Genomic DNA, 26,640 nt, shown 5'->3' on the forward strand with positions numbered 1-26,640 from the left:
ATAGGACCTTGCATAGGACCTGAGTTCAATTCCCAGCACCCACATCAGACAAACTACAACTGCCCAACTCAGGCTATGAGGGATCTGACTCCCTCTGCTGGCCACCGTGTGCACCTGCATGCATGAGTACATAGCCCCTTAGGACAGATGCATGGAATTTAAAATAAAATAAATCTTAAAGGAAAATGCTTTCCTTTTCCAAATACTTTTTTGGTGCATGAAGGTCTGTATTTTTCTCACGTAACTTCAGTCAAAAACCAGTCACTGCAGCAGGCTGAGTAGACAGACACAGAGAACATTGTCTCCTAGAAAGCCAGAGTGGGGTGGAAAATCCTGACTCAACTTGATCGGAGTAAGAAGCATGTAAGGGCTGCTGGACAGTGGTGGCGCACACCTTTAATCCCGGCACTTGAGAAGTAGAAGTAGGTAGATCTCTGTGAGTTCGAGGCCAACCTGGTCTACAGAATGAGTTCTAAGACAACTTAGGGATGTTACACAGAGAAACCTTGCCTCGAAAAACCAAAAAGCATCTCCCAAGTCGCAAATGTATTATATTTTATATGTAATGTGTTAAAACATAATACACTAAATAAATGTATGCTCCGTATCATCTGAAGTTCCTTAGAGTCCTGAGGAAGGAAATTAAAAAGTTCCAAGACGCTAAAGTCTCCAAACTGTTGTCTGAAAGCCTTCTCTGGTAGCCAGGCACCTCTGATCAAATTCTAGCAGGGGGAAAACTCCAGAAAAGCATAATAATTTCAACATCAAATAACCACAGTTAGGCAAATTCAGCCAGTGTCAGAAACATCATGTTTTCTCTCCTCCGTGGCTTCTAGAGTTTAGGGCAACTGTCTAGGGGACTGATGGGAGAGGGAGGGGAGGGGGGCTGATAGGAGGGGAGGGGAGAGAAGAGGAGGCTGAAGGGAACGTGTAAAATACAATATGAACTTGTTCTTGTGTGACGCAGTCCCATGTACAATGAAGAGACAGATGAATTTTTTAAAGCCTGTACTGCTGAGTATTCAAGGCATAAACACAAGTGTCATGTCTCTGTTCCTTTTGCTTAAACAAGCGAACATAAAATGTAACTCTGTGGCCTAATGAGTGTTTATTCCACCTAGAATGTGCTTGATCATCTACATCTGGATGAGACACCAACTCCAGAATCTCTCTCTTCTCTTCTCCTTCCTCTCTCTCTCTCTCTCTCTCTCTCTCTCTCTCTCTCTCTCTCTTTCTCTCTCTCTCTCTCTCTATCACCCCACTCTGAGAAAATGGAATCAAAATGGAGTCGTTCTTATCAAGCCATAAAACATAAATAAATAAATAAATAAATAAATAAATAAATAAATAGGAAGAGTATGAAGACCGGGATCTGGGACACGTACCCCTGAGAGAAAGAACTGTCAAAAGTCATTCACAAATGACCCTGCAACCCACGTCCTGCACAGAGGCCATGGTGACCACACACAAAAAGCACTGCCAACAAGGACTTCTGCCCAGCAAGACTTTCATTCTGGACCATGGCCACCTTAGGACAGATCCCCATAGCCAAGGATTTTTGCTTGGAAACAACTTCAATAATTCTCTTTCTCTCCCCTTTATAGACTTCCTGAAGCACACCCGTCATTGCCGAAGCTGTGTGCATCCCCGCTGCCACGCTCTTCAATCCTTGCATAAACCCAGATGATCCTGGAAGACTCTCCTGCAGCTATGCAGCAGGACGTCTGAGTCAGCCAGAGTCTAAGCCCCTTATCACACCCACAACTCGAAGGATCCACCACCCGCTGCCAGTTCATCCCAGCACCTCTCCTCTGAACTCTGACCTCCCCCTAGCTCCCTGAGCCTTCAGCGCAATAAGCTGCTGCCTAGTGGCACACATCACTGTATGCTTCTGCAATAAAAATGACAGAAGACGCACCGTGTCCCCGCTGGGGTTCTAACAGATGCTTTGACATATCTGCAACTTCCTAGGTGACATATGCATTCCTTAAAACAAAACAACAACAAAAATATGTAGGAAAGGCAGCTGTTGGGGACTGGGACACGAGCAGCTCTGCCAGAGATTGGTTTCCCAGGCATCTCACAACCACCTGGAACTCTGGCTGTTGGGGATATGATGCCCCCTTCTGGCCTCTGCAGGCACTGCACACAAACACACATTGACTCTTTAAAAGGTTGCTGTTTGTACCCACCGCATCCCAGTCTGAGTGTTTGGCTCTAGGTGTCTTCCACTACCCTCAATTCTCTTCCAGGGACCATCCACTGACCACATCCTACCTGTCCCTAGAGACTCGGGTCCCATGGCCATCCCTGCATCCTTTCTCTGCACAGACACACAGTACGCCAGCACCAGACACCGGCTTCACATTGTCAGTGCCCTTGCTTCTGCTGTGGGGCCGGTTACTCACAGAGAAGTCCATCCTTCTACCAGTGCCACGACTCTTGGATTCTCGCTCCTGACACTTGGCACAATCACATGGGATTAAAGGACATTGAAAATGTAAACATGCATCATCCGTACCTAGAATGTAGCACTGAAAGCGGCTGCTGTCTTGGTATTAGCTTGTACTTTTCAATCGAGTCCATGGCTTATACAGTCATAGACTGTATCCGTAAAGAAAAAGCCTCAGGCAATACTGTTCTTTTTTTTTTTTTATAAATATTTATTTATTAACTTTTTATGTATACAATATTCTGTCTGCATATATGCCTGCAGGCCAGAAGAGCCTCATTACAGATGGTTGTGAGCCACCATGTGGTTGCCGGGAATTGAACTCAGGACCTCTGGAAGAGCAGGCAATGCTCTTAACCACTGAGCCATCTCTCCAGCACCTAGCCTCAGGCAATACTAAAAATCGTAATTAGTAGCCAGACATGGTGGTGCACACATGTAATCTCAAAACCAGGGAAACTGAGCCAGGAAGATCTAGAATTCAGAGCAGACTGGGTCACATAAGGAGATCCTGCTTCAAAACAAAACAAACGCAACCCACCCAACATCATAGTTGCTCAACACAACTGCATAGCCAGGAGAATCAGTTCCATCTTTGGCTAGAATTGGTGGCACACACCTTTAACCCCAGCGCTCAGGAGGCAGACCACCCAAGGCTACATAGTGAGACCCTGTCTCACAAAGAGAAGAAAAACAATCAGGCGGTGGTGCTGCACTCCTTTAATCCCAGCACTCAGGAGGCAGAGGCAGGCGGATCTCTGTGAATTCGAGGCCAGCCTGGTCTACAGGAGCAAGTTCCAGGACAGGCTCCAAAGCTACACAGAGAAACCCTGACTAAAGAAAACGAAAAAGAAGAAAAAAAATATATCATTGACTTTGATGATAAAACCATTTTAAGTGAGGACTGGGGGGAGAAGCTTAGGGCACTACGTTTGCCAAGGTGAATATACAAGAACCGGCCATCATCTCATTTGCATAATTAAAATAACAGAACCAGGTCGGAACTCCTATGGCCATGGCCTAGCGGTTTTCAACATCAAACATCTTTAAATACAGTATATTACAAAGGGATTTTCACGAACTCTTGCGTGGTCCAGGCTCGCTAGTCATCCGTTACTAAGTCGTCATCAAACATCCCCACTCTGCCATCCTCTTCACTCTCACACCTCATCTTTAAAAATCCCACCTTAGATGTCAACCGGAACTTCTGGATTGGGTACTGGCCACAAACTGAAACTCCACTGCCCACTGGTGCTGAAGTCCCAGCAGCAAACAGAGAGAAGTGACCAACATCAGGAACATCTGAGTTTATGTTCCTCCTGTCTCACTTTTCCTTGCAGAAATATAGAGAGGAAAGCTTGAAATCTCTCCCTGTTCCCCGCAGTGGGGCATAGGGGGACTGTTGAATGTGTTTATCCTAGAGCTAGAGAGATGGCTCAGCAGTAAGAGCCATCTCTCTCCCCGGCTGCTCTTTTAGAAGACCTGGGTTCATTTCCCAGCACCCTCATGGCAGCTCATAACTGTAACTCCAGTTCCAGGTGTGCCTTTGCTCCCTTCTGACTTCCCTGGTCACCAAGGCATATGCATGGCACACAGACATCCATGCAGGCAAAAAATAAAAAATCGATACACATAAAATCCTAAAAGAACAACAACAACAAAATTTAATGTGGTTAACTCTGCCAGCGCTTGGATTCAACGGGCAGATAATTCCCAAAGTAACAACTTTTAGAGGTAGTCACTGAACGTGAGGCGTTCCCTCCTCGGATTAATTTAATAAAAAAAGAAGACACCAGTGAAATGGTGCGGAGCTGGAGCTGGAAGTCTTATGGGGGCCAGGTTCCTTACCTACGACGATGCCATAGGAAAAAAACAGAAAGTAGATATTGGGGGCAAGACTGCTCAGCATCAGGCCTCCAGCCACCAGGAAGCCACTGAAGATGGTGACGGATCTCGCTCCGAAAGATGACACACAGAGACTGCAGACGGGACCTAAAAGAAATTGAGACCTTCACTTATGGAGCAGTGACCCCTTTCTTACGACCACATGATCCATCCACTGTCAGTTCAAAACGGCTCCATCACAATGCAACCCAGGAAGGCAACACCTACAGTTCTGAGCACTCTAGACGCTGCTGCATGCTAGATGCTGCGGCACACTAGACATTTCTGCATGCTAGATGCTGCTGCACGCTGGACGCTACTGCACGCTAGATGCTGCTATATGCTAGACAATACATGAGTTACTCTGACTAACAGTCACACTCCACAATTAGCCTTATTGCAGCCCTGGAAAGTAGATACTGTTGCTATTCCTTTTTTTTTATTTATTTAAATAAAAGGATGGTGAGTTCACTGGTGAGTTCACTGTGGAGAAAAGTGATTACTGGAGTCAGATTTGAGCTAGGGTTTGGCTTTCCCTCTTGTCAAGTTGTTGTATCTCAGGCAACAGATTCGCACTCCCCGAGGCTTAGTTTCCTCTTCTGCAAATTGAGACCAACAGTTGTCACCTCCTGCAGTTCTGTGCGTGGCTGACCAATGGTCAGAAGATATCCGTGCCTGTATTTGTTCAGTGTAAAGGAAAACCACCGTGTGTGAAACAGGTCTTGAGACAGATTGTGTCTCGCTGGCGCTGTGCCAGAGGAAACGCTTAGAATCCAAGCACCAAGCAGATTGGAAATGAAGAATGTTGAAGAGTCCGGCCCAATAAGCTCGTTTCATGTGGAAGGAAAGAGAAATCCCAGGAAGGTGCCTTTCTAGTGCATGTCAGGACAAAGAACCTCAAAGCTTGCAGGCCAGCATGAAGGGACGTCTGGGCAGGCACCTGGAGGCAGCAGCTGAAGCAGAGATCGGGAGAAATGCTGCTTACAAGCTTGCTTCCCGTGGCTCGCTCAGCCTGCTTCCTTGAACCACCCAGAATGGTGCTCAGGGGCGGCCCCATGCACAGAGGTGGCCTGGAGCCTATCACATCAGTCATTAATCAAGAAGATGCCCACGGCCTTGCCCACAGGGCAATCTGATGCCAGCTTTTTCTCAATCCGAGTTTCCCTCTTCCTAGATTCCCCCCCCCCTAACTTGCATCAAGCTGACAAAACCCCTAGCAGGCATAACTAGTGTCCTTGGTTGGCTCACTCTGTGTTCTCCAAATGTGACGATGCTCTAATTCATGCGCCTGAAGCTTACAAGGAAACAGCGGGTGGGATACGAAGGTGGGAACGATGGGGGTAATGATCTTCACAGAATGTACCCAAGCCAGTGAAGTGTAGCCAGACTTGGTCAAGTCCAGCCCTGCGGAACAGGACACACCTACGAGTCTCTATCTTAACAAACAAGATCTCTACTACAATAACCAAGCATTGTTCCTCAGCACCAGGCCAGTCCCAGATTTCAATCAAACAAGTCAAAGGACTGTTCCCCAGGGAGATTTCTTAGGTGGCTTTGAGTCTTCCACTCCGTAGAAAAGACCTTTGGAATGAACGCGGTTTGCCCAAATTATGAACCATGGGAAATGATGAAGATGAAAAGGGAGGCTTGCTGGTAGTTCAGTTTGAGATATGTCAAACAGAGTAACCAACGATCAGCGCTGCTCCACTGGGGAGTAAAGATTCTCCCGGTAAAGGAAATGGTAATAGTTGTGAGGATACCACTTCAAAATATAAGCCAGTATGAGGCCCATGAGAGAGAGGCAGAGCCGCAGTGAGCCTGTTTGGTCCCCTGCCCTCAATAAGCCAATTAAATGAGCCAAATTAATAGGGAAAGGCAGAAAGGGGGGATTTATTAATGTGACCAGAGTGGAAAGAGAGATAAGGAGATCCAGTGACCTTCCCAACCCTGCCGGGGACTGGGGTCCTGAAATGAGGGTGGAGGGTTAAATAGAAAGCCAGAGTTATGTACAGTCCAGCAGCAGTGATCTCTGCCCACCCTGGCCTCAGCTCCAAGTCTCTCCAGAAAGGTCAGGTCACAGGATGTAAATGCTTCTCTGGAGACAATTCCTCCTCTGGATTCCCCCAGTTTCAGCCCTGTCGGTTCTCAATAGGAGGTTCCTGAGGAAACTTTAATTTCTGAGAGTCCATTGTTTCCAAAGCCTGAACCTCAAAGAAAGGGACAGGAGAATCTCTTTAGAATATTTCCATCACCTGAAATAAAGGCAGGTTACAGGGTGTTTGGGGGATTTTGGAGAACCTGAGCCTTGAGAAGGCAGTGAAGTATGTTTCCAGTCACAAACGGGATGCAAAAGCAAACACAGAGGGAAAGATTCTCATGGCTTCAGAAGTCATGTTATAATGAGAAAGGAAGAAAGGGGAAGCTAACACAGAGATCATTCCCTTTGGGAATGAGGTTTGTTTGCATGAGAGGCCTCCAGACCATGATTAAATGTGAGTGAGTATCAGACAGAGATAATAGAATAAATAAATCAGTGATTCTCAACCTGCGAGTCACAACCCCCTTTGGGGGTTGAAGGACCCTTTCACAGAGGTGGCCTAAGACCATCAGAAAGCACAGGTGTTTACATTATGCTTTATAACAGTAGCAAAATTACAGCTATGAAGCAAGGAATAAAATAATTTTATGGCTGGGAGTCACCACGGTATGAGGTACTGTATTAAAATGCCTTAGCGTTAGGAAGGTTGAGAGCCGCTGCAATAAGTGGAGGTCTAAATGTGACAGGGCCTTAAAAGGGAGGGGAGGCTTCTCTTTAAAACCTGGAAGGAAGTCTCATTAAGACCAGGAATGAAGCCGGGCATGGTGGCGCACACCTTTAATCCCAGCACCCACGAGGCAGAGGCAGGCAGATCTCTGTGAGTTCTTAGACCAGCCTGGTCTCCATTAACAAGTTCCACCAGCCAAGACTGCAAAGTGAGACTCTATCTCAAACAAACAACCAAAGCAAACTAAAAACAAACAAACAAAAAGACAGAATATGTAGTTCTAAGAAAGAAATTATGTTTTTTGGGGGAGAGACAGTCATTACATTTCTCTCCTTGTATTTATCTCTCCTAAAAAGTTTCTGAGGACCCAGAAAATCAAAGGCCAACCAGGACTGCTGAGTCAAAGCCATAAGTTAGCCAGCATACAACGAGGGAAAAAATACAGCGGCAAACAGCTGTGGGCCTGGTGTGCAGCAAGGGTTTTCTGACAGAATGATCCGAGGCACATGAGTGCCTTAAGTCTTCCTCCACCACAAGGAGCCCAGGGTGGCAGACTCTTCACCCCACTGACATCGTGGGTTTCAGATTCACCCTCAGAAAGATAATCTTGGATCACATATACATTGACTGACTTTGTTGGCTGGTTGGCCTGCTGATATTTGTACAAATTGGTGCCCAAAAAAAGTAACCAAAACTCACTTAGCCACTGGCCCAGAAAGGCCTAGTACATGGGGACTGGCCTCTGCCACAGACTCCCACAGAGGGTGGAAGTCAGACCTTGAAGGAGTTAAGGATCCTTGGCAGCTCAGGGCTAGTCCTCAGAGGCAGCCCGACAGCCCTCACAGCACTCTGAGCCGGTACACTTGCCTGCGCTGGCTTAGTCTTCTACTGACTCATGCTGGCAGGTGCTTGGCAGGCCAGAGGAATTAAGAATCAAAACGGGGAGAAGGGGGCTGCCTTAACTCCGCCTTGACCCTCACACTAAAGGATGAAAAGCGTCCTTCCATTGTTTCAGCAATGAGGTTGACTCCATTCTTCTCCTTGAACTTGGAGAATGACATGGGGACTGTGTGTGTGTGTGTGTGTGTGTGTGTGTGTGTGTGTGTGTGTGTGTGTGTGTTTGGCGGGGGGGGGGTTGCTTTAGCACCTCTCAGAATACTGCCAAGCCATTACTGTCCTCTGCTTCAGTGACCAGCCACTCCTTCTATGCTCGTCCAGATCACCCACAGAAACTACACCGACAGGAAACAGACACTAAGATTTATTGAGAGGGATCTGTGGGCTAAGGGCCAGGCGATACTTGCCTAGGTAGGCAAGTCTAAGTGAGATCCGTAAGGGCAAGCCACCAGGAGGGGCCAGCTGGAACTCCCGGGTATAGGCTGAAGCTTGCAGGCCTCGGGCAGAACTGTTGTTTTCTGGGAAAGCTCCATTCTCTTCTGGAGTCCACCCTGATTATCTAGGATAAACTCTCTCTCTGAAAGCCAATTGAGTCTTAAAACAAAAACAAAACAAAACAAAAAAAACCTTCCCAGCAATGCCAGCTTTAGGACTTGAGTAACCAGAGGATGAATGTAACCAAACTGACCCAGAAAACCAACCATCTCGTCTCCCGGCATAAGCCCTTTTCTTCAGCCAAATTCATCTCACCACAATGTGTTGTGAACAGCACAGACCCCAGGTCTCAGCACCCAAAAATTTGGCAAGGCCTGCTAGCTTCCCTGCCTGGCTACTCATGACAATCCATCCTTCTGGCAGCCCACCCACCTCAGACAATCTCCACACTAGTCAAGAAAACAGAAAGAGGGTCAGGTAGTGGTGGTACATGTTTTTACTCACTTGAGGGGCAGAGGCAAAGTGGGGCTCTGTGAGTTCGAGGCCAGCCTAGCCTACCGCACAAGTTCTAGGACAGCCAAAGCAGAGAAACTGTTTAAAAAAAAAAAAAAAGAAACATATAAATAGATAGATATAGTGCGCATATACATACATACACACACACATATGAAAATGAGGACTGAAGAGGTCACTCAGTTGATAAAGTGTTTGCTATGCATGAAAACCTGAGCTCCTCTCCAGAACCTTCTAGAAAGAAGGGTTTGGTGCTTTATGCTGTAATCCAAGTGCTGGGAGAGGAAGGACAGGACGTTCCCAAAAACTCATTGGCCAACTACCTCGAAGAATCTGAGAATTGAAGCTGGCTAACACCTAGGGAAGAATTTAAAGTTGATCTGCAATCTCTATATGCATCCAGAAGGTCATGTACCAACGCACACACCAGCCCTGAGGCAGGACACTGAAATCATAGCTGAAGCAGTCAATCACACTACAGAGAACACCGTCCACAGCTGAACTTCTGACCGAGGCCCAGGCACACCCACCTTAGGCACAACTGGACCTTCAAAGCACTGTTAAGCTCCACTAACCTTCAGAACAAGAATCTCCTCCCCACGAAGGACCCGGACTTCGTCTTTCACTCAAAACAGCCCAACTGCCCTCAGTGCCAATCAGAAGTCCTGACTCACAAGTCAGGCAACTTCCAAGCGCTTGGCTATGACTAGGGCTACAATCTGGGAAACTCCAGAGCACATTGTCAAGGCTCTTTAAGCCTGTTTGCTTGGGTTGCAATCTCAATTAGCCTCCAAATAAACACGATTTTCTGGGGTCTTACCTACCTAGGTTAACTTTATCCTTAGTCAAGAAACTCAAGAGATGGAACCACTCTTGCTAGTCACCTTGGTATTTAAGAAGTCTCAACCCATACACACTCACTCACACACACACTACACACACACTACACACACACATACACACATACACACACTAAACACACACATACACACACTACACACATACACACATACACACACATACACACACGCTACACACATACACACACTACACACACTACACACACACATACACACACTACACACACACATACACACACACTACACACACATACACACACACTACACACATACACACACTACACATACACACACACATACACACACACTACACACATACACATACATACACACTTCCACATGTGTTTGCTCTTCTACCACTTATTTTTAACAAGTTCTTCCTTGAGCTCTCAAAATTTCCCTTTTCTATGTTCATCCTCAAAAGCTTTAAGTTGAAAAGTCCAAATACCTCCTCATCTTGTAGCTGGCATCAGGCCCAAAGAAGGTGAATAAATGGCCTGCCCAAAATCACCTGACTAAAAGGTGATTGAGCCAGGACTGGAGATCGACTCTGACTTCACCCCAGATCCTTTGGAGTACTGGTTCTCTTCCTGATTTTTTTTATGTTTCAAATTCCATATATTTGTCAATTTTTTTTTTGCTTGAAGGAAGTGAAAAGTTCATTTTTCTAAAAAGCCAGCAATTTGATCTGCCTCATTTAGATATATTCACTTTTACTTTAATAGTCCCATATATATATGTGTGTGTGTGTGTGTGTGTGTGTATATATATATATATATATATATATAATAGCAGCCCATTGACAAACACTTCAAGATCAATGAGATAATTTGTTATTAATGTTCTTGAGAGCATCAGGAGGTTAGAGAGCTGTGTTAAGAAAATGAGTTCATGCTGCCCAAGTGATTTCCGCATACACTTGGCATTTCCTGGATGCCCCATGAAAGGTAATTTGTGCCACACAGACAACAGAGTTTGCAGCCAAAAATTTGCCTGTACAAAATGAAGTTTGCAACGGTCTCTGTGTATTTTTAAATGGGCTCATGCCTGAGAAATACTATCATTTAAGAGAAAATCAGAAATCAGATCAGATAGCTAATACCCAAATAGATTGGGAGCTTAACTCTTCCAAAGGACCAGCCTAGCGTGCTCTTCCTTCTCTGTGTTGTTCTAGAAAGATGTGAGCAGGCGCACAGATCATCAACTGCTGCATTCAAAACACAGCCAGAATTCTTGGCATTCCTAAACATCTTAAGAGACTTGGAAGGGCAGGTTCAGCATCACAGAAGCCTAGACCTGAAGGACTGAACTCTAAGGTAGAGCAAGAGGCAGTACTGGGGCTCTTGAGTGGCTCAAGAGTGGGTAGAGGACTGGCTTGATTCTGTGTCAAAGCAACCTAATGGCTCCAAAGGGCAAACATTAAGATGAATTGCCAAGCTGGCTTCTTCGACTAGATAAGGCCCAGCTTCTAGGGCTATGATCAGCTGTCACTGCCATGAAATTCTTCTTAGGAATTCTTAAGAAAGGACTCTCTGTTTTCATATCTTTCTGGGGTTCATAAATTATGTAGACAGTCCTATTTAAACTGAAGATAGCTGCTCCTGGACATTGAGACAAATGTGGTCAACCTAGGAACTTGGAGATGTTGACCCGGGGATATGGAGATGTTGTGGAGCTACAGGTTAGTTTTGGTTTTTTGGTTTTTGTTTTTATGCCTTATTTTGTTTTTTTGAGACAAGGTTTCTTTGTCACTTTGGAGCCTGTCCTGGAACTAGCTCTTGTAGACCAGGCTGGCCTCGAACTCACAGAGATCCGCCTGCCTCTGCCTCTTGAGTGCTGGGATTAAGGGCGTGCATCACCACCACCTGGCTTTACGGGTCAGTTTTTAAGGGAAACCAACTTCAGCTTCTACACCAGTGTCCACGTTCCACATCCCAGCTGCCGTCAACTTCAGCTTTTACATCAATGCACACACTCCACATCTCTCTCTTCTTCCTCCCGAACCAACCCCAGAACAAGCCTGGCCCTCTTACCACATGCTAAGGGGAATATATTTGGAATTATCCTTTGATTCTTTTCTGGAAGCCCTGATAATTACAGTTCTGTGGAAGAATTTGCTAATAGAAATGACGAAATACAAGAAAACTCTGTGAGATCTATCCACACCAGGTTGTTTTCTAGAAGGCCATGTGTTCAAATCTCTCTATGAATGTACTAGCCTCTTGTGCTTTGACAATTTTACAAGGAGTCTTTCTTTTAATTTTACAACTGCACATGTATGTGTGCGTGCCTATGTGTATGTATGTGCCCTATGTATGTGCAGGTGTCAAAGGAGCCCAGAGGACATTGGATTCCGCTGGAACTAATATTCCAGGCAGTGGTGAGCCACCTCATATGGCTATTAAACAGACTGGGTCCTCTACAAGAACAGTGTGTGCTCTCAACCACTGAGCTATCTCTCCAGCCTTGCAATCTTTATTTTTTAAAAATGTTTTCAAACAAATCCTGGACAAATTTCCCGTTTCTCTTGATTCTGGAACATCACAATTTTCTCCATTTGTTTAATCGTGTTTAGTTATCTTTTCTAAGAAGGCCAGAGGAGACTGCAGGGTTGTCCCCAAGACTATGCGTCTTGTTTTGGTATTAAAAAGGGATGCAATTGGTTTTTTTTTTCCCCACAGCAACCCCCTTAATAGCTAAGAGACAGACATATCTTAAAAGGATGACTAATGCAGGCTTGTTTTAAGCAGACTTTCATAAATCCATTTCAAAACTTAAACACCCCTTATGAGCCACCACACCCAATGTTCCCAGTTTCTTCCTAGTTTAGAGACTAGGTTTTGTTCCTGGAATCATGGTAAGTTCGTAGCACACAGGAAGACTCCACGGGTACCATCCCATCTCTGCCTGTCTTAGCACACAGGAAGGGGCTACAGGAGTACCTATCCACCTCTGCCTGTATCATCAGTCCATTGGTATTTAAATAATGCCAGAGAAGGTAGAGAGATAGTCATTAAGAATTACTGCAGAATTCAATTGTGACTCCAGGCACCGAAGTGATAAATGATATTCATGGTCAAAAAGATAAATTTTTAAAATCCTTTGCTGTTTGCTTTAAGCACGGAAATCACCATTACACTGCAAACTACTGTTTACCAAAATAGATCTACACATAAGCCCTGTGAAAAGCCTAAAGAACATCACTACGGGAGATACGACTGCCCTTGCTGTGCGATACTTTTCTGAGGAGGTCTTTGTAATTGATGGGCACGTGAACAGAACCTAGTGCGGAATCCTAGACAGGTCAGAGCTTGGAAGACACGGAGATCGCCTGCATACCGTGACCATGCCAGCCCACTGCATACATCCTCTGAATTATTAGATCCCTGGGACGATGTATGCTCCTTGTTAGATGGTGAGCCGTGTGTGTGTGTGTGTGTGTGTGTGTGTGTGTGTGTGTGTGTGTGTGGTGTGTGTGTGTGTGGTGTGTGTGTGTGTGTATACATGTGGAAGTCGGAAGACAACACTATTGTTCATGTTCTTAGATGTTAAGTCTTCCCTATTTTTCAAGACAGAGTCTCTAATGAACCCAGAGTTAACCCAAGCTAAGTAGGCTGCCTGGTCAGTGAACCCCAGGGATCCACTTGTCTCTACCTCACCAGCTCTGGGATTATAAGTATGCGCTAAAGCAGCCAGCTTTCCTGTGGAGTACTGGGGGCCAAACTGAAGTCCTCGTGCCCAATGTGCACTTTATATCTGAGCTATCTCCTCAGCCCCTATGCCCTGTGAGCCTCTTTAGAGGCAGGAAACGTATGTTTGCAGCACAACCTTTTGTTTCTTAAGATTTTATTTTATTTCATTATCTGTATATGCATGTATCTCTCTATCTCTCCCTCCGTCTCTGTGTGTGTGTGTGTGTTCACATGTGTGTGAGGGTGCCACAGAGGACAGAAGGGCATGTGTGATTCCCCTGGAGCAAAAGCAGTGTGCTTTCTTAACCACAGAACCATCTCTCTAGCGCTTCGTCTTTTCGTTTCCATCCTCTGGCATGCCGCCTGTCACTTTGGCGAGGAAGCTGATCATAAGATGAACTGTAGGCCTGTGGAATTCCGTACTTTCACACAGACTCATTACAGTCAAGGAACAGCCGTTACATCTCGACAGTGACGAGCAGGGAAATACACATTAGGCTTCAAATGTGGAAAAGCCCTCCGTGCCCCGTGCAATGTTGATGATATGGCAAACGCAATTAAAGGATTAAAGAGTAAGAAAACACATGAACAGATCCACTTACTTGCAAGTAAGCCGACTCCACTTGCCAGGGACCCCACCCAGGCTGTTTTTCCTTTTCCTTCACCGAAGGCATCCAACCACTCTATGTACAAGACCCCAACGGCTAACGGGGATCCGTAACAGAGGAACTGAGTGAAGAAGGAGACGGCCACAATCACCCAGCCCCACCCGCCATCAGGTGACTTCGGAAACTCCATGGCGAGATGAAGTCAACGCGGTGCTTCTATGTAGATACTAAAAAAAACAACAAGAAAAGAGGAAAAAAGAACATTTAGAATGTGACCAGCACAGGGTTTGGGGTTAAAATACCTCTTCCTAGGATGGAGGATGAGACAGGCCAACAGTTAAGAACACTGGCTGTTTTTTTGTTTGTTTGTTTGTTTGTTTGTTTTTGTTTTTCGAGACAGGGTTTCTCTGTGGCTTTGGAGCCTGTCCTGGAACTAGCTCTGTAGACCAGGCTGGTCTCGAACTCACAGAGATCTGCCTGCCTCTGCCTCCCGAGTGCTGGGATTAAAGGCATGCACCACCATCGAAGACCAGAGTGTGTTTCCTAGAACCCATGTTGAGTGTCTCACAACTACTGATAACTTTTACAGCTTTAGGAGCTCTAACACCCTCTTCTGGACTCTGTAGGTACTGCACTCACACACATACATACACGTGCACGCATACATACACACAAATAATTAAAAGTAAAATAAATCCTTACTATAGATAAAAATTAAGTATCTTTTCCTTAATTAAAAAAAAAGACTACCTAAACATAGACGTGGATGATTTCAAAATATGGCTGCCATATCAAGTTTACATTTTCATCTATAATTTATAAAATTTCATGCACTCACTGGCACATGCCTTTTAATTATAAAAAGGCAGATCGTGAACCTTCCTATTCTTGACCTCCTTCATTATCACTAAGGCTAAGCTGGCTGGCTGGTAAATCCCACAGGGTCACTTGTTGTACCCCTACACCCCACCCCAGTCATGGTATTACAGGCATGTGTTATGAAGCCTGGGATATTATGTGGTTGCTGGGATCCAACTAAGGCTCGTGTGCTTCTGTGGCAAGCACAATTCCTGTTCAGAATTCCCTTTAAGGAAAACACGGTTTTAATTCCCTAAATTAGACGCTGTAAAGCAGGAGCAACCGAACACCTAATAGGATGGACAGGCTCTAAAAAGACAACTGAGAGCCGACTGCATTTAAAAAAAAAATTATCACTCTCTGGGAAAGCACAGGCTGACAGGCAGAGACAGATCATGGGGGAAAAAAAAAAAACTAGACTTCTCTGGAAGGTAAAGGTGAACACTGTGTCCCTCAAAAACCTAAGCAATTCCTTTCTTCAGAAACAACCTTTGTCCCACCTTGCCAAGGGCCGTGCTAGGGTGTTATTTCAACACAGAGGGCAAGTAGCATCATTTCTCACAGGAAGTGATTAGCATGGCAAATCTTGGAAAAGGGAAGTGCCTATTAAGCTAGCCACGGGGACTTGACCAGGAAGTTTTCATGGTCAAGGACTGAAGGGAAGTGAAGACAGCCAAATCAGGAGCTGAGGCAGAAGGCTTCTTGTATGCGCGGGGCTGGCTTTAAAAGTGGGATTCATGAGAGGGTGGCTTAGGCATGAGGAGCAACGGGACCACTCACGGGAGACCTGCCTTCCAGACCAAGGACACTGAGGCTTTGGAGAGGAATCTGCGGGGACTCTGATTGGCTTTGAGATGTCTCTGGTGTGAAAACGTCCGAGAGTTGATGGTGGAGATGGCTACTCTAATCACGACGTGCTAAATATCACCAAAAGGCAAATTTTACGTAGGTGACTGGTGTGGTATGCGAAATATAACTTAATACAACTGCTATGTAAAATGTTTTTCCTCAAATGAATGTCCACTCCAGCTGGCTCCATTTGCCTAAGCTCATTGACAGTCTCTTCTGATTGCTTGCTTTTGCTATTACAAACGATACTTTGATAAAACAGATAATAGTCCAGGCTGCCCCCCCAATCCCTGTTTGAAAATGACTTGCACTTGGTTGTGTGTGTGTGTGTGTGTGTGTGTGAGAGAGAGAGAGAGACAGAGAGAGACAGACAGAGAGAGAGAGAGAGAGAGAGAGAGAGAGAGAGAGAGAGAGAGAGAGAGAGTTTCTCTATAGCTTTGAAACCTGTCATGGAACTCTCTGTAGACCAGGCTGGCCTTGAACTCCCAGAGATTCGCCTGCCTCTGCCTCTGGAGTGCTGGGATTAACGGCGTGCGCCACCACCACCCATCTGAGGACTTGTACTTCTAGTCCTCTTGTTCCATGCCCCCAGTGTTGTGATCATAGATGGGGGCCACCACTCTTTGTGTATTTTTATGAGGGAATTGATCACAGCCAGGCAAACACTCTATCCTCTGAGCTACAGGCATAAGGTCTACATAAAACATATATTAATTGTATCATTAAATTTGGGTCTCATCTCCAACAGATCTCATTTTGTGTATATAAATATTCCAGGGCAGGAGCTACCACACATGGTAGCTTGTCGGGCCAACATATATGTGAGATTGTGGGTTAAATGCCCAGAAATATTCCCCCAAAAGAAAAACAATCCAAAACTCTAAAAGCAAATCTCCAACACTTCTGATTTTTAGAGCATTTTCGGTAAGGAATCTTCAACCAGTATTAGAAGGCGGCTCCTTTTTGAGTTTCTAGTTCCGGGTCTCAGTGCCGTAGTGAGGCAAGAGCGGGGAGGTTCTGACCCTGAGAAATTCATCTGGCAAGCTCTCTACACACACCAATGCCAGCCCTCACTACAGACTTCTCTACTGGCAAGCCTGCCGCTTCCTCTTCCGCTTCCGATTAACTTCCTGGGGGATTCTAATACTGTGCAGCTGGAAGCAAGAGTCACTGTCCCGAGGAATGGAAGAACACATTCTGGTCAACTGTCCCACGGCTCCCTCAATGAGGAAGGCCACTGGAAGGGAGGGAAGAGGACAGGAGGAGGCTTTGGGCAAACAGAGGGAGTAGGCCTAGGGTCAGTCCCTCCACCCTGGCTTAGTCATCCAGGAAGCTGTAACAAAGTCCTATAAACTGTGTGGTTTATGAACAATAGAAGTTTATCATACAGTTCCTGAGGACCAGGAGGCCACGTTCAAAGCCCGCTCTTCTATGTGTGAGGGTCACTTTCTGCTCAAGTGAAAACTGCCTTCTTATTGAGTCCCCACACAGTATGGGAAGGGTGGGGGTGGAACTCTGTGGTTCCCCACATCTTAGGATCTGGTCTCTTCCCAAAGGCCCCGTGCCTAACACTTCTAAATCCATTATTTTAGAGATCCAAATTTTGATGTTATTGGGGATTTTCAGAGACAAGTCTTCCTGTTTAGCACAGGCTAGCCTAGAAAGCATGCCCCTCTTGCCTCAGCCTTGCCAGGCATGGTAGTATCCAAGTATGATAAACCATGTTTCTTCTAGATAAAGGGGGGACGTTAAGAATTTAAGTCACAGAACAAACACCCCACTCCCATCACCCACCCACAAAAGCCAGGCCAGGCTGTTGCTTTAGGTCTGCCCCTTATCCACACCCTGAAAATCTTGATCAAACAGCCCCTCCAGACTTTCAAGGAGAAATGAAAAAATAAATTCTTGTAGTAATAGTGACCACAGCCAAAGCGACTGACTTTAGGAAGCTGCAGAAGAAAGCACAGTCTCTGACACACCAACCGTAACTTCACCTAAGAATCACAGATGGTGGTGTAGGTAAGTAGATCTCTGTGAGTTCAAGACCAGCTTGGTTTTGCACAGCAATTTCCAGGCCAGACAGGGCTATATAGTAAGACTGTCGGAAGAAGGAAGGAAGGGAGGAGGGAGGGAAGGAAGAAGGGAGGAAGGAAGGCTTGAACCTACATCTTTACCATTATAATATCAGATAATACGACTCGTGACTATCTATCTATCTATCTATCTATCTATCTATCTACCTACCTACCTATCTAGACTATCATTACCTGAGTCATATGTAAATATCCATTCTCCGACAAAAACAGAGTAAAACCCGGTGAACTGCAGCACTGTAGATGAAAATGGACATTTTGCAGGGGGAAGTAAGTCAGGCCCTCAGAGACAAATACTGAAGTACTCATTCACAGGTGGCAGCTAAGGAAGTTTGTCCCCTCAGAATATCCTGTAGGACAGAGGACACCAGGAACTAGCAGAAGTGACAGGAAGGGAGACAGGGCTGGAAAATAGCTACCAAAATCCAGTTAAAGCAGGATTCATCCTAATGTTCCTTAGCATTGTAAGGTAACTTCAGTTAGGAACATTTCACTATATATTCTACAATAACTGGAACAGACATAAAATGATAAATATTTGAAGCACTAGGAATTGCTAATTACCCTGATACAACTGCTGCACTCTGCACATGTGTACCGAACCATGACTCCGTACTCCACAATATGTACAAATACTATGTCAATGAAAAAGAAGATTCAGCCGGGCGGTGGTGGCGCGCGTCTTTAATCCCAGCGCTCAGGAGGCAGAGGCAAGCGGATCTCTGTGAGTTCAAGGACAGCCTGGTCTACAAGAGCTAGTTCCAGGACATGCTCCAAAATTACAGAGAAACCCTGTCTCAAAAAAAAAACCCAAAATAATAATAATAATAATAATAATAATAATAATAATAATAATAATATTCAAACCAGGCAGTGGTGGCACATGTCTTTAATGCCAGCACTCAGGAGGCAGAGGCAGGCAGATCTCTGTGAGTCCAAGGCCAGCCTGGTCTACAGAGAGGTTCTAGACAGGCTCCAAAGCTACAGAGAAACCCTGTTTCAAAAACAAAAACAAAACAAAAAGATTCCAATAAATTCTAAAAGGCTGTAGCTAGTTTCTTTTTTTTAAAAAAAGTCAAACATTCGGAGATGCCTGCTATAGTCATTGGTGTGCAAGCCAGGGTTGACTTGTCAGTGTATGGACCCAGACCAAGAACATACCGCGGCTCTGAACTGTCAGGTCAAGCCCCCTGGGAACCCTCTCGGGGCCAGCTCAGGCACATACGCTCCACGGCCTCTCCGAATGCACCGTTCTCATTTTGTTTGTTCAAACGTGTTCTTCTCTTTGTCAACAACAGCTCTGACGGTCAAGCTACAGCCAGGCCCGCTTGTTTATAACATAGTTCATTGACATGAAGCAAGGAGTACAACACACAAGCCTGGAAAATTCCGAAATCCATCTCTGAAAACCCAATGTAGCTGCGTGTGGAGGCACAAGCCTCTAATCCCAGCACTTGGGAGGCAGAGATGTGTGGAGCTCTGTGAGTTTGAAGCCAGCCTAGTCTACGAATAGACAGGCTAGCCGCGGGTATGTAGTGAGACTCTGCCTCAAAAGTACATACATACACACACGTATACAAACATATAAAAACTAAATATTAAAAAATCCAGTTCAGTTAAAGATGTTCATTGTACAATTTCCCTTGGAATCGTTAAACCCATAACTTTGTTTTCCTTTCACTTTTTGGGGCTGGGTAAATGCACTATAAAACAATCTAAACTGCTTTTATGATCCAGCTTACAAGAGCAAAATCCTGAACTTAACTTGTTTGATCGAAATTCAAGGAGATTAGCAGACTGTTCTGTTTAAGAAGGGGGCTGGGCATCATGAAGGCACACCTTTAATCCTAGCACTTGGGAGGAAGGGGTACGCAGGTCCCTTTGAGTCCCAGGCCAGCTAGAGCTACACAGTAAGGTCCTATTTGAAAAGCAGGAGGAAGAGAGAGTCTGGGCAAATCACGCAGGCTGAAGACAATGGAGAGTTCTGAGCACCAGGAGCTGGCCTCTGAATACACACCTTGTCCAAGAGGAAGACAATTTACTACGCCACACTGGGATGGAGTACGAAAGAACAGCCAAGGAAAATGTTCAGAGAAACACCTCTGGGTCCGGGGACTCAGCCACACTAAGCCTCGCTGGAAGGAATCCTCTAACAGCCACCATTAGCTACTGAACTCTGTGACGTGATCAACCGCGGGGTCAGGAGCGAAGAATGCCCTTTGACCTTCAAGGCTTGGTAGGTGTCCTCAGTTGAACCTACTGACCTGTCACCATGACTTGCCAACTTGACACAGTCTGGAGTCACCCAAGCAAGGAATCTCAGAGAGAAATGATGCAGATCAAACTGGCCTGTGGGCATGTCTGTGGGGGCATTTGCTTGATTGGTGACTGTGCAAAGGTGGCTCTGAGCTGTATAAGAAAGCTCCCGCCAGTAGGCCAGCAAAGCTGTGTTCCTCCATGGTTTCTGCATCATCAAGTTCCTGCTTGAGTTCTGCCCTCACTTCCCTCAGCGATGGACTGTAACCGGGAAATGGAAGCTAAGGAAACCATTTCCTTCTCTAAGTTGCTTTCAGGCAGTGTTTTACAGCAGCAACAAGAGAGGAAACCAGGATAGCAGCCTAACGCTGGCCGCGGGTCACCACCAAAGGAGCAGAGTCACCCATTCTAGCAAGGCAGGAAGAGGCCAGCAGTGAGTCGATGGATTCAGGCTAAGGTCGCTGAATCACACATTGTCGATGTTAAGGCCAAATCTGGTCCCGAGATTGTTTTGTTTGACCTGCTCAGTTGAGGTCGCTTTTGTTGTGGTTTTTGGCAAGTTTGAATGAATTGCCAATGCTTCAATACTGGAAGATTACCCTTAGAAAAATCTGAATTTCAGTGTCCCCCCCTCAAAGAAAACAGAAATTCTGCCAATGTTGGGTGTAGTACGATTAATAAAAACTCAGAGACAGATATTAGGGTTCAACCTGAAGGTCAGAAAAGCAAAACAGCCAGCCACTAGCTCTTACCTTTACCTCAGTCTGAAAATGGCGATCCTGCCTCCTGGAACCCTCAGAATGAGACTGCGTGTGAGAGCTGGCTCCTCCCATCTTATATTCCTCTCTAGGGCTGGGATTGAAGGCTTGCACCACTCCTGGCCGTTTCTATGGCAAACTAGTGTGGCTACTGGGATTAAAGGCATGGGTTACCACTGCCTGCTCTGTAAGGCTGACCAGTCCAGCTGTTTTACTCTCTGATCTTTAGGCGAGCTTTATTTATTAAAAGACAAATGAAATATCACTACAGTTGGGCCCTTGTTTTTTTTTTTAATGTAATAATTAGTTGAACCTGAAGAAATTTGGTCTTTGTTGGCTGAACATCTCTCCAGATTCTTCCACTCTCTGATAAGTCCCGGAGTCCGGATGAAGGCTAAGTGTACTTAGTGTCTCGCCTTGCCTGCCCTGACACAGCCCCAGCCTTCTTTATTCACTCGGTGCCTGTCTCACTGGCCATTGGCTTCCTCACCAAGCCAACGAGAAGCCATCTCTTCGAAGTCCTATCCAGCCTCAGAGAAGACATTAAACAGGATCTGTCAACTATCTGGAGTCAAAAGGTTTAACAGAATCAAGCCTATAAACACACACACACACACACACACACACCACCGCCACGCCCAGCTTTTCCATAGACGAAGGTTGGCAACGTCATTCTCTATACGTCCTGCCCGCACCGTGTGCTTTGTGCTTCCAGGATTTGGCTACAGCTATTTCATGCCAGCCAGCCGAAAGCTTGGCCCAGGAGTGCCCTGGTGAAGTGATCCATGACGAAGACACTAAAGTCGCTGATGTGGCCCTTCTGTTTCATAGTTTTATACAACTCGTCATTACTTAGAATCCTATCCGATCTCTGGAAGCTCCGTTTGATGGTGACCCTAACCTGTGCACCAGAACAAATCCTCCTCCTTTCCCCAGTCCACCGGAAAGGCCGCCACTGTGATGAGAAAAGCTAAGTCACGCAGGCCTCAGTATTTGCTGATAGGGTTCGCAGGCGTGATGTTTGCCTTCTCCTTGGAACACAGTCCTTTTGAGAGCTCGACACTGTGCACTAGTTACCTAAACTATCCTCTAGCTATTGTAATTGTGAGTTATCTGAATGAATCTAAAGCATATCTACTGTTCTATACAGTTCCCCCCCACCCACCCCCACCACCACTGTAAATGGCCAAATAGCACAGGAGACCTAAGAGAGAGAAACTGGGAGACTCATGGGAACAATGACAGCGGTGGAGACCTGGGGGTCCCCTGGGAGACTCGGGCGGCTCTCACCTTCATTATCTGAGGTCACCAAGTCTGCTAACAGTTTTCTTACCTGCTTCTGCTCAAGCTTAAGAATTTTTTTTTAAAGTACGTCATATAACAGAGTTTGTTGGTTTGCTTAGGGGAGGTTTTCCCTGCACAGCCAGGCTGGCCTCCAATGTGCAATCCTCCTGCCTCATCCTCCCAAATACTGGTTTGAGAGGTGTCAGTTACCATGCCTACTTCCGTGCAACAGGTTTAAAGGGAACAAGGACACTGAAATATGTAACTGAATGTATAGAATGACATCAGTCAGAATGATGGGGGTGGGAACGCTGAGAAGCGACTGCAGGACCCAGGCCCAACACTTAACAGTATTAATAAAAGTCAACATTTATGACTGCGCCAACGATGCAATGCAATAACTCAAGGGAGAGGCTCTGAAGGTGGCAAATCAGGTTCATATGTTTGGTTGACTTAGTTTCTTCTTTTTGATACTGTTTTCCATTGTGTGTACGTATGTGTCTGCATGCATGACTGGGGGTGCCCATGGAGGTCAGAGAGTCCTATCTGTCCCCTTGGAGGTGGAGTTGCGGGCAGTTGGGCGCCACCTGATGTGGGGGCCGGAAACTGAACGTGGGTCCTGTGCAAGGGGAGCACATGCTAACTCCCGAGCCATCTCTCCAGTCCCAAGATCAACCTATCAAAATCCTCAGTCTAAAATCAAAACAGTGCAAAAACGGCGTGGCTCTCTTGACTGCAGGCTTCAGGAGCGTTCATGGTTACTAGCATTACAAACAAGGGAAGCCGAGAGAAACTGCTCTCACTCCACTGGCCCAGGAAGCTAAAGATAGGTTCCTGCTGAGCACAACTCCACCATGACGTCATAAAATACAGGTCCAGGGAAAAGCACAGCTGAATGTGCATCATTGTTGGAGTCAACCACACTATCTGTTTCTTCGCTCTCCCCGCCAGTCACGTGGATGGGAAGCAGACACTGAGATTTGGGTCATTTGCTTAGGGTAGTGGTAACTCACAAAACCAAACTGAAAGCCACAAACTTAGGCGAGGACCCAGATTGTTGGGGCCCGTCCTAAGGGCAGTATTCAGCCACACTTCAATGTCTTGGGCTTGGGTATGGTGTTTGGCCCCATCTCACCTCCCAGCATCATCTAGTATAAATTCCAGGGTCCAGCTGCTTCCAGAGGCTGTGGTCCTATGCACGTAGCCGACCAGCCCCTATGTGTGCTAGGCTCTGGTTCAGTGGGAACTCCTTCCCACCAGGAAGATCCTCTTCTCACTCCAGTCTCAATGAAGAGCCTGCCCCCACCACAGAACTCTTCCACTCACAACCCCAGATGAACTGCTTTTCTTACTATTCAATACTAGTACACTGCTGGTACGTCTGCCCTTGAACTCCTCCTTCTGGGCCATCTCACAGGACACATTACAGGGAAGAATGCTGTCTATCCTACCGGACTCAACAGAGGGCATGCCTTCTATTTTAAATTTTAGACTCAATAATAAATTATAGCTTAACTCTTCCGTCCACAAAAATCATTTAGTGTCTACTGAAAAACTAAACATAGGCACTAGCTGGCTTAGAATACCTGCTTTTCTTCCTTTACAATTTTTAATTAAAACTGAGATATTTATTGCTAGGGGAGTCTTTTCCAGGAAACTGCAATCCCTCAAGCAAAACATTGATTCCTGTCACTGCGGCCCCCACAAATTCTCCACACAACTATAGTCTCTCAGTAAACATTGGGGGACATTTCAATGTAGAAAAAGACCACAAAAAATGGAGGGCTCAAAAGAGGGGATGAAATACGAACGAGAAATCCGATCTCATCTGTCTAAACATCAGCCTCTCGGTCTATTCCAGCGGTTCTCAACCTGTGGATCAAAACCCCTAGGGGGGCTGAATGACCCTTTCACAGGGGTCACACATCCTGTATATCAGTTATTTCCATTATGATTCATAACAGTAGCAAAACAACAGTTACGAAGTAGCAACGAAATGATTTTATAAGGTTAGGAGGGGGTCACTACAACATGAGGAACTGTGTTAAAGGGTCGCAACATTAGGAATGTTGAGAACCCCTGGTTTAGACAGTGTCCAGGTCTATCTGAAGCCAAGGACACCTTTTCTGACATTCAGACACTAGCCACTGCCCACCGTCATAGCTAGTATTGTAGAGCAGCAACGACAACATTAAGAAGCCAGTCAAGAGCTCCTAATGTCTTATTTATCACTTTATTACACACTTGCCCTTCCCATAGACCCTTCCTTAGAGATGTGAAGGACGCTTGCCACTCCACATCACCTTATCACACCCCTGCCCTTCCCGCAGACGCTTCCTCGGAGACGGGAAGGCTGCCTGCCTCTCCGCTTACCCGAGAAGTCTGTTCTTTGGACATGTACCGGTGGTGCTGCTTTACACGTTTTTGCCAGTGTGCAGGTGGAACGATTTTCTTGTCTAATTTCTGTCTGCTTGTTGAAGGAAACTCTGGGTACCAGCGCCACTCCTGGCACTTACACAGGGTCCAACTGAGGCTGGACCCAGCATGAACATTCTTTCTTTCCTCTTCACCCTCTTTAGCGTCTGTTACCTGAGAACATCTAAGCTGTTTCTGCTCTGGTCTAGGTGAACATGACAATCTAGGCAATTTAAGATATCTAAATATTACGACTGAACTGTAGCCCATGAGACGGGTCCAGTGAGGTTATTAGGATAGTAACATAAATAATAACATGTAAATTGTTGTGCTGCATACACCTGCCATCCCCAAGAAAGAGGTTTTTATCCCGACTTTGATGGTCAAGTTCAACAGCTTGCTGCCCTCTCCAATACTTCGGTTCACTGCTAAAACCAAAGCAGGTTACCTAGGCGAACCAGAGCCGAGGCATGAGCACTAAGATCCTTCCAACTTTTGTTCCTCTGAACTTCCAGGTGGCGGAGGAGCTGCCTGGCAGCTAGGCTCCTGAACTCTGGAGCGCAGCCCGGGTGCTGCACTGCCTGGCGCCCGGCAGGATCCACCCGCACCAGGCGCTGCTGTCCTTACAGTTAGACGCACTCTGAGCCCCAATTGGATTTCCCCCAGCACCTGAGCCCACCTCTACTGGCGCTGCCTTTTGGCAAGTGAGGAGTGAGGACCCACCTGGGTCGCACGCCTCTTTCTGAACTGCCACCAACACCTGCAGAAGGTATCCTAGCAGACTCATGGCAGGGGGGTTCCCGTAAATCTCCCAGATCTCATCCCCTTGCTCCCCCTACTCCACTACTCCAGGCAAAATGTCCTCAGATTCCTGGAAGAGTTAAGTAAAGGCAAGCACTCTTTTTTCTTTCTTTCTTTCTTTTGTTCTTTTTTTAAAGGGGGAGGGGTGCAGAGCACGCTGCGGCGTTCTCAGGGCACTCTCAGTCCGGGGCAGACAGCCGGACCAGAAGCCGGCCGCCAGCTGTGCACCCGCGGGTGACAGCGCCGCCTTCTCTCGCTGCAGTTTGCTGAGTAACAGATTTGCTCCGACCGGGACCTCCCCGGCTTCTAGGGCCTTTACCTGAGTCCCGGGCTCGGCTGGGGCCGCGGTTGCTGATCCCGGCCGTGCGCTGGGCGACCGGTCCCGCCGCGCGCGATCCACCGCCGCCGCCCTCAGCCCCAGGGACACAGGGATTGCAACCCTCCCGGCCGGCTCCACCTTCCAGCCCCCACCCCGGGAAGTCACTCCCGGGGTGGTCCCACTCGCCGCTCTCCTTTGCCGAGGCACCCTGGCCAGTCTGAACCGGTTGAGACTGCACGCCCGCTGGGGGAAGGAAGAGGAGGTGGAAGAGGAGGAGATGGAGGCGGAAAAGCTGGCTGTAGGGGCGCTGCGTCTACTCCGGTGGCTTCAGGCCACGCTAGGAGGAGGGAGGACTGGACTCGAGTCCCCTAGGCCCCCCAACCCAAGACTCCCCATGTACCCCCGCCGAGCACCGTGTGCATTTGCGAGTAGCCCGGGTCTGAACATGAACATAAGGGTCGCTTGCTCTCCCTGACTTCCCGGGGCCACTTGAGAGCCTCCTGGCCAAAGTTATACTGGTGGGCAGTGATCCCAGAGGAACGCGCCCTAAAACTTTGTAAATTCGGTACTCTGTGGCAGTGGAAAGTAAAGACGCCAAGGGCTTTCCTTTGTGTCAGCTCCGCGGGAAAGGAGGGCGCCCGGCAGGACTAAGACTAAGAGAAACTGGATGAGGATGGTCAGGTGTCCTGCATTTGTACCAGGCTAACTCTAACTTGTAGTACAGGACAACCGGCACGGGAGCTACCAGGCACTGCACTCCGCCCTGTCACAGACGCCCACCGCAGACAATCTCGGGCCTCCAATGGCTAACAAATGTGCGGACACCGCTCGCTCCAGGGATATGCCCGTGGCTTGTGCTCGCCCTCTGCCCCATGCGTGCACAGTTTGTCTGTTGGGATTC

General features: G+C 46.7%; 1 protein-coding gene across 3 annotated transcripts in view; it reads right to left on the reverse strand.

Moving 5' to 3' along the window:
- Nucleotides 1-25,962, reverse strand: part of Slc16a9 (solute carrier family 16 member 9) — a 37,239-nt gene extending 11,277 nt beyond the window's left edge. The window contains exons 1-3 of one of the 3 annotated variants that reach the window (XM_050142993.1): nt 25,740-25,959; nt 14,101-14,333; nt 4,301-4,444 (exon numbers count right to left, since the gene is read on the reverse strand). In XM_050142993.1, coding sequence (XP_049998950.1) covers nt 4,301-4,444; nt 14,101-14,296 — 340 coding nt within the window. In that variant the 5' untranslated portion in view covers nt 14,297-14,333; nt 25,740-25,959. Of the gene's footprint in view, nt 1-4,300; nt 4,445-14,100; nt 14,334-25,739 lie in introns of all 3 variants that reach the window. The other 2 variants (XM_050143001.1, XM_050143009.1) reach the window with 2 other exon arrangements.
- Between the last annotated feature and the right edge of the window lie 678 nt (nt 25,963-26,640).

This window comes from Alexandromys fortis, unplaced genomic scaffold (assembly GCF_014885135.2).
Source record: "Alexandromys fortis isolate MF-2015 unplaced genomic scaffold, M_Fortis_MF-2015_v1.1 scaffold_9, whole genome shotgun sequence".
NCBI classification, from domain to species: Eukaryota; Metazoa; Chordata; class Mammalia; order Rodentia; family Cricetidae; genus Alexandromys; species Alexandromys fortis.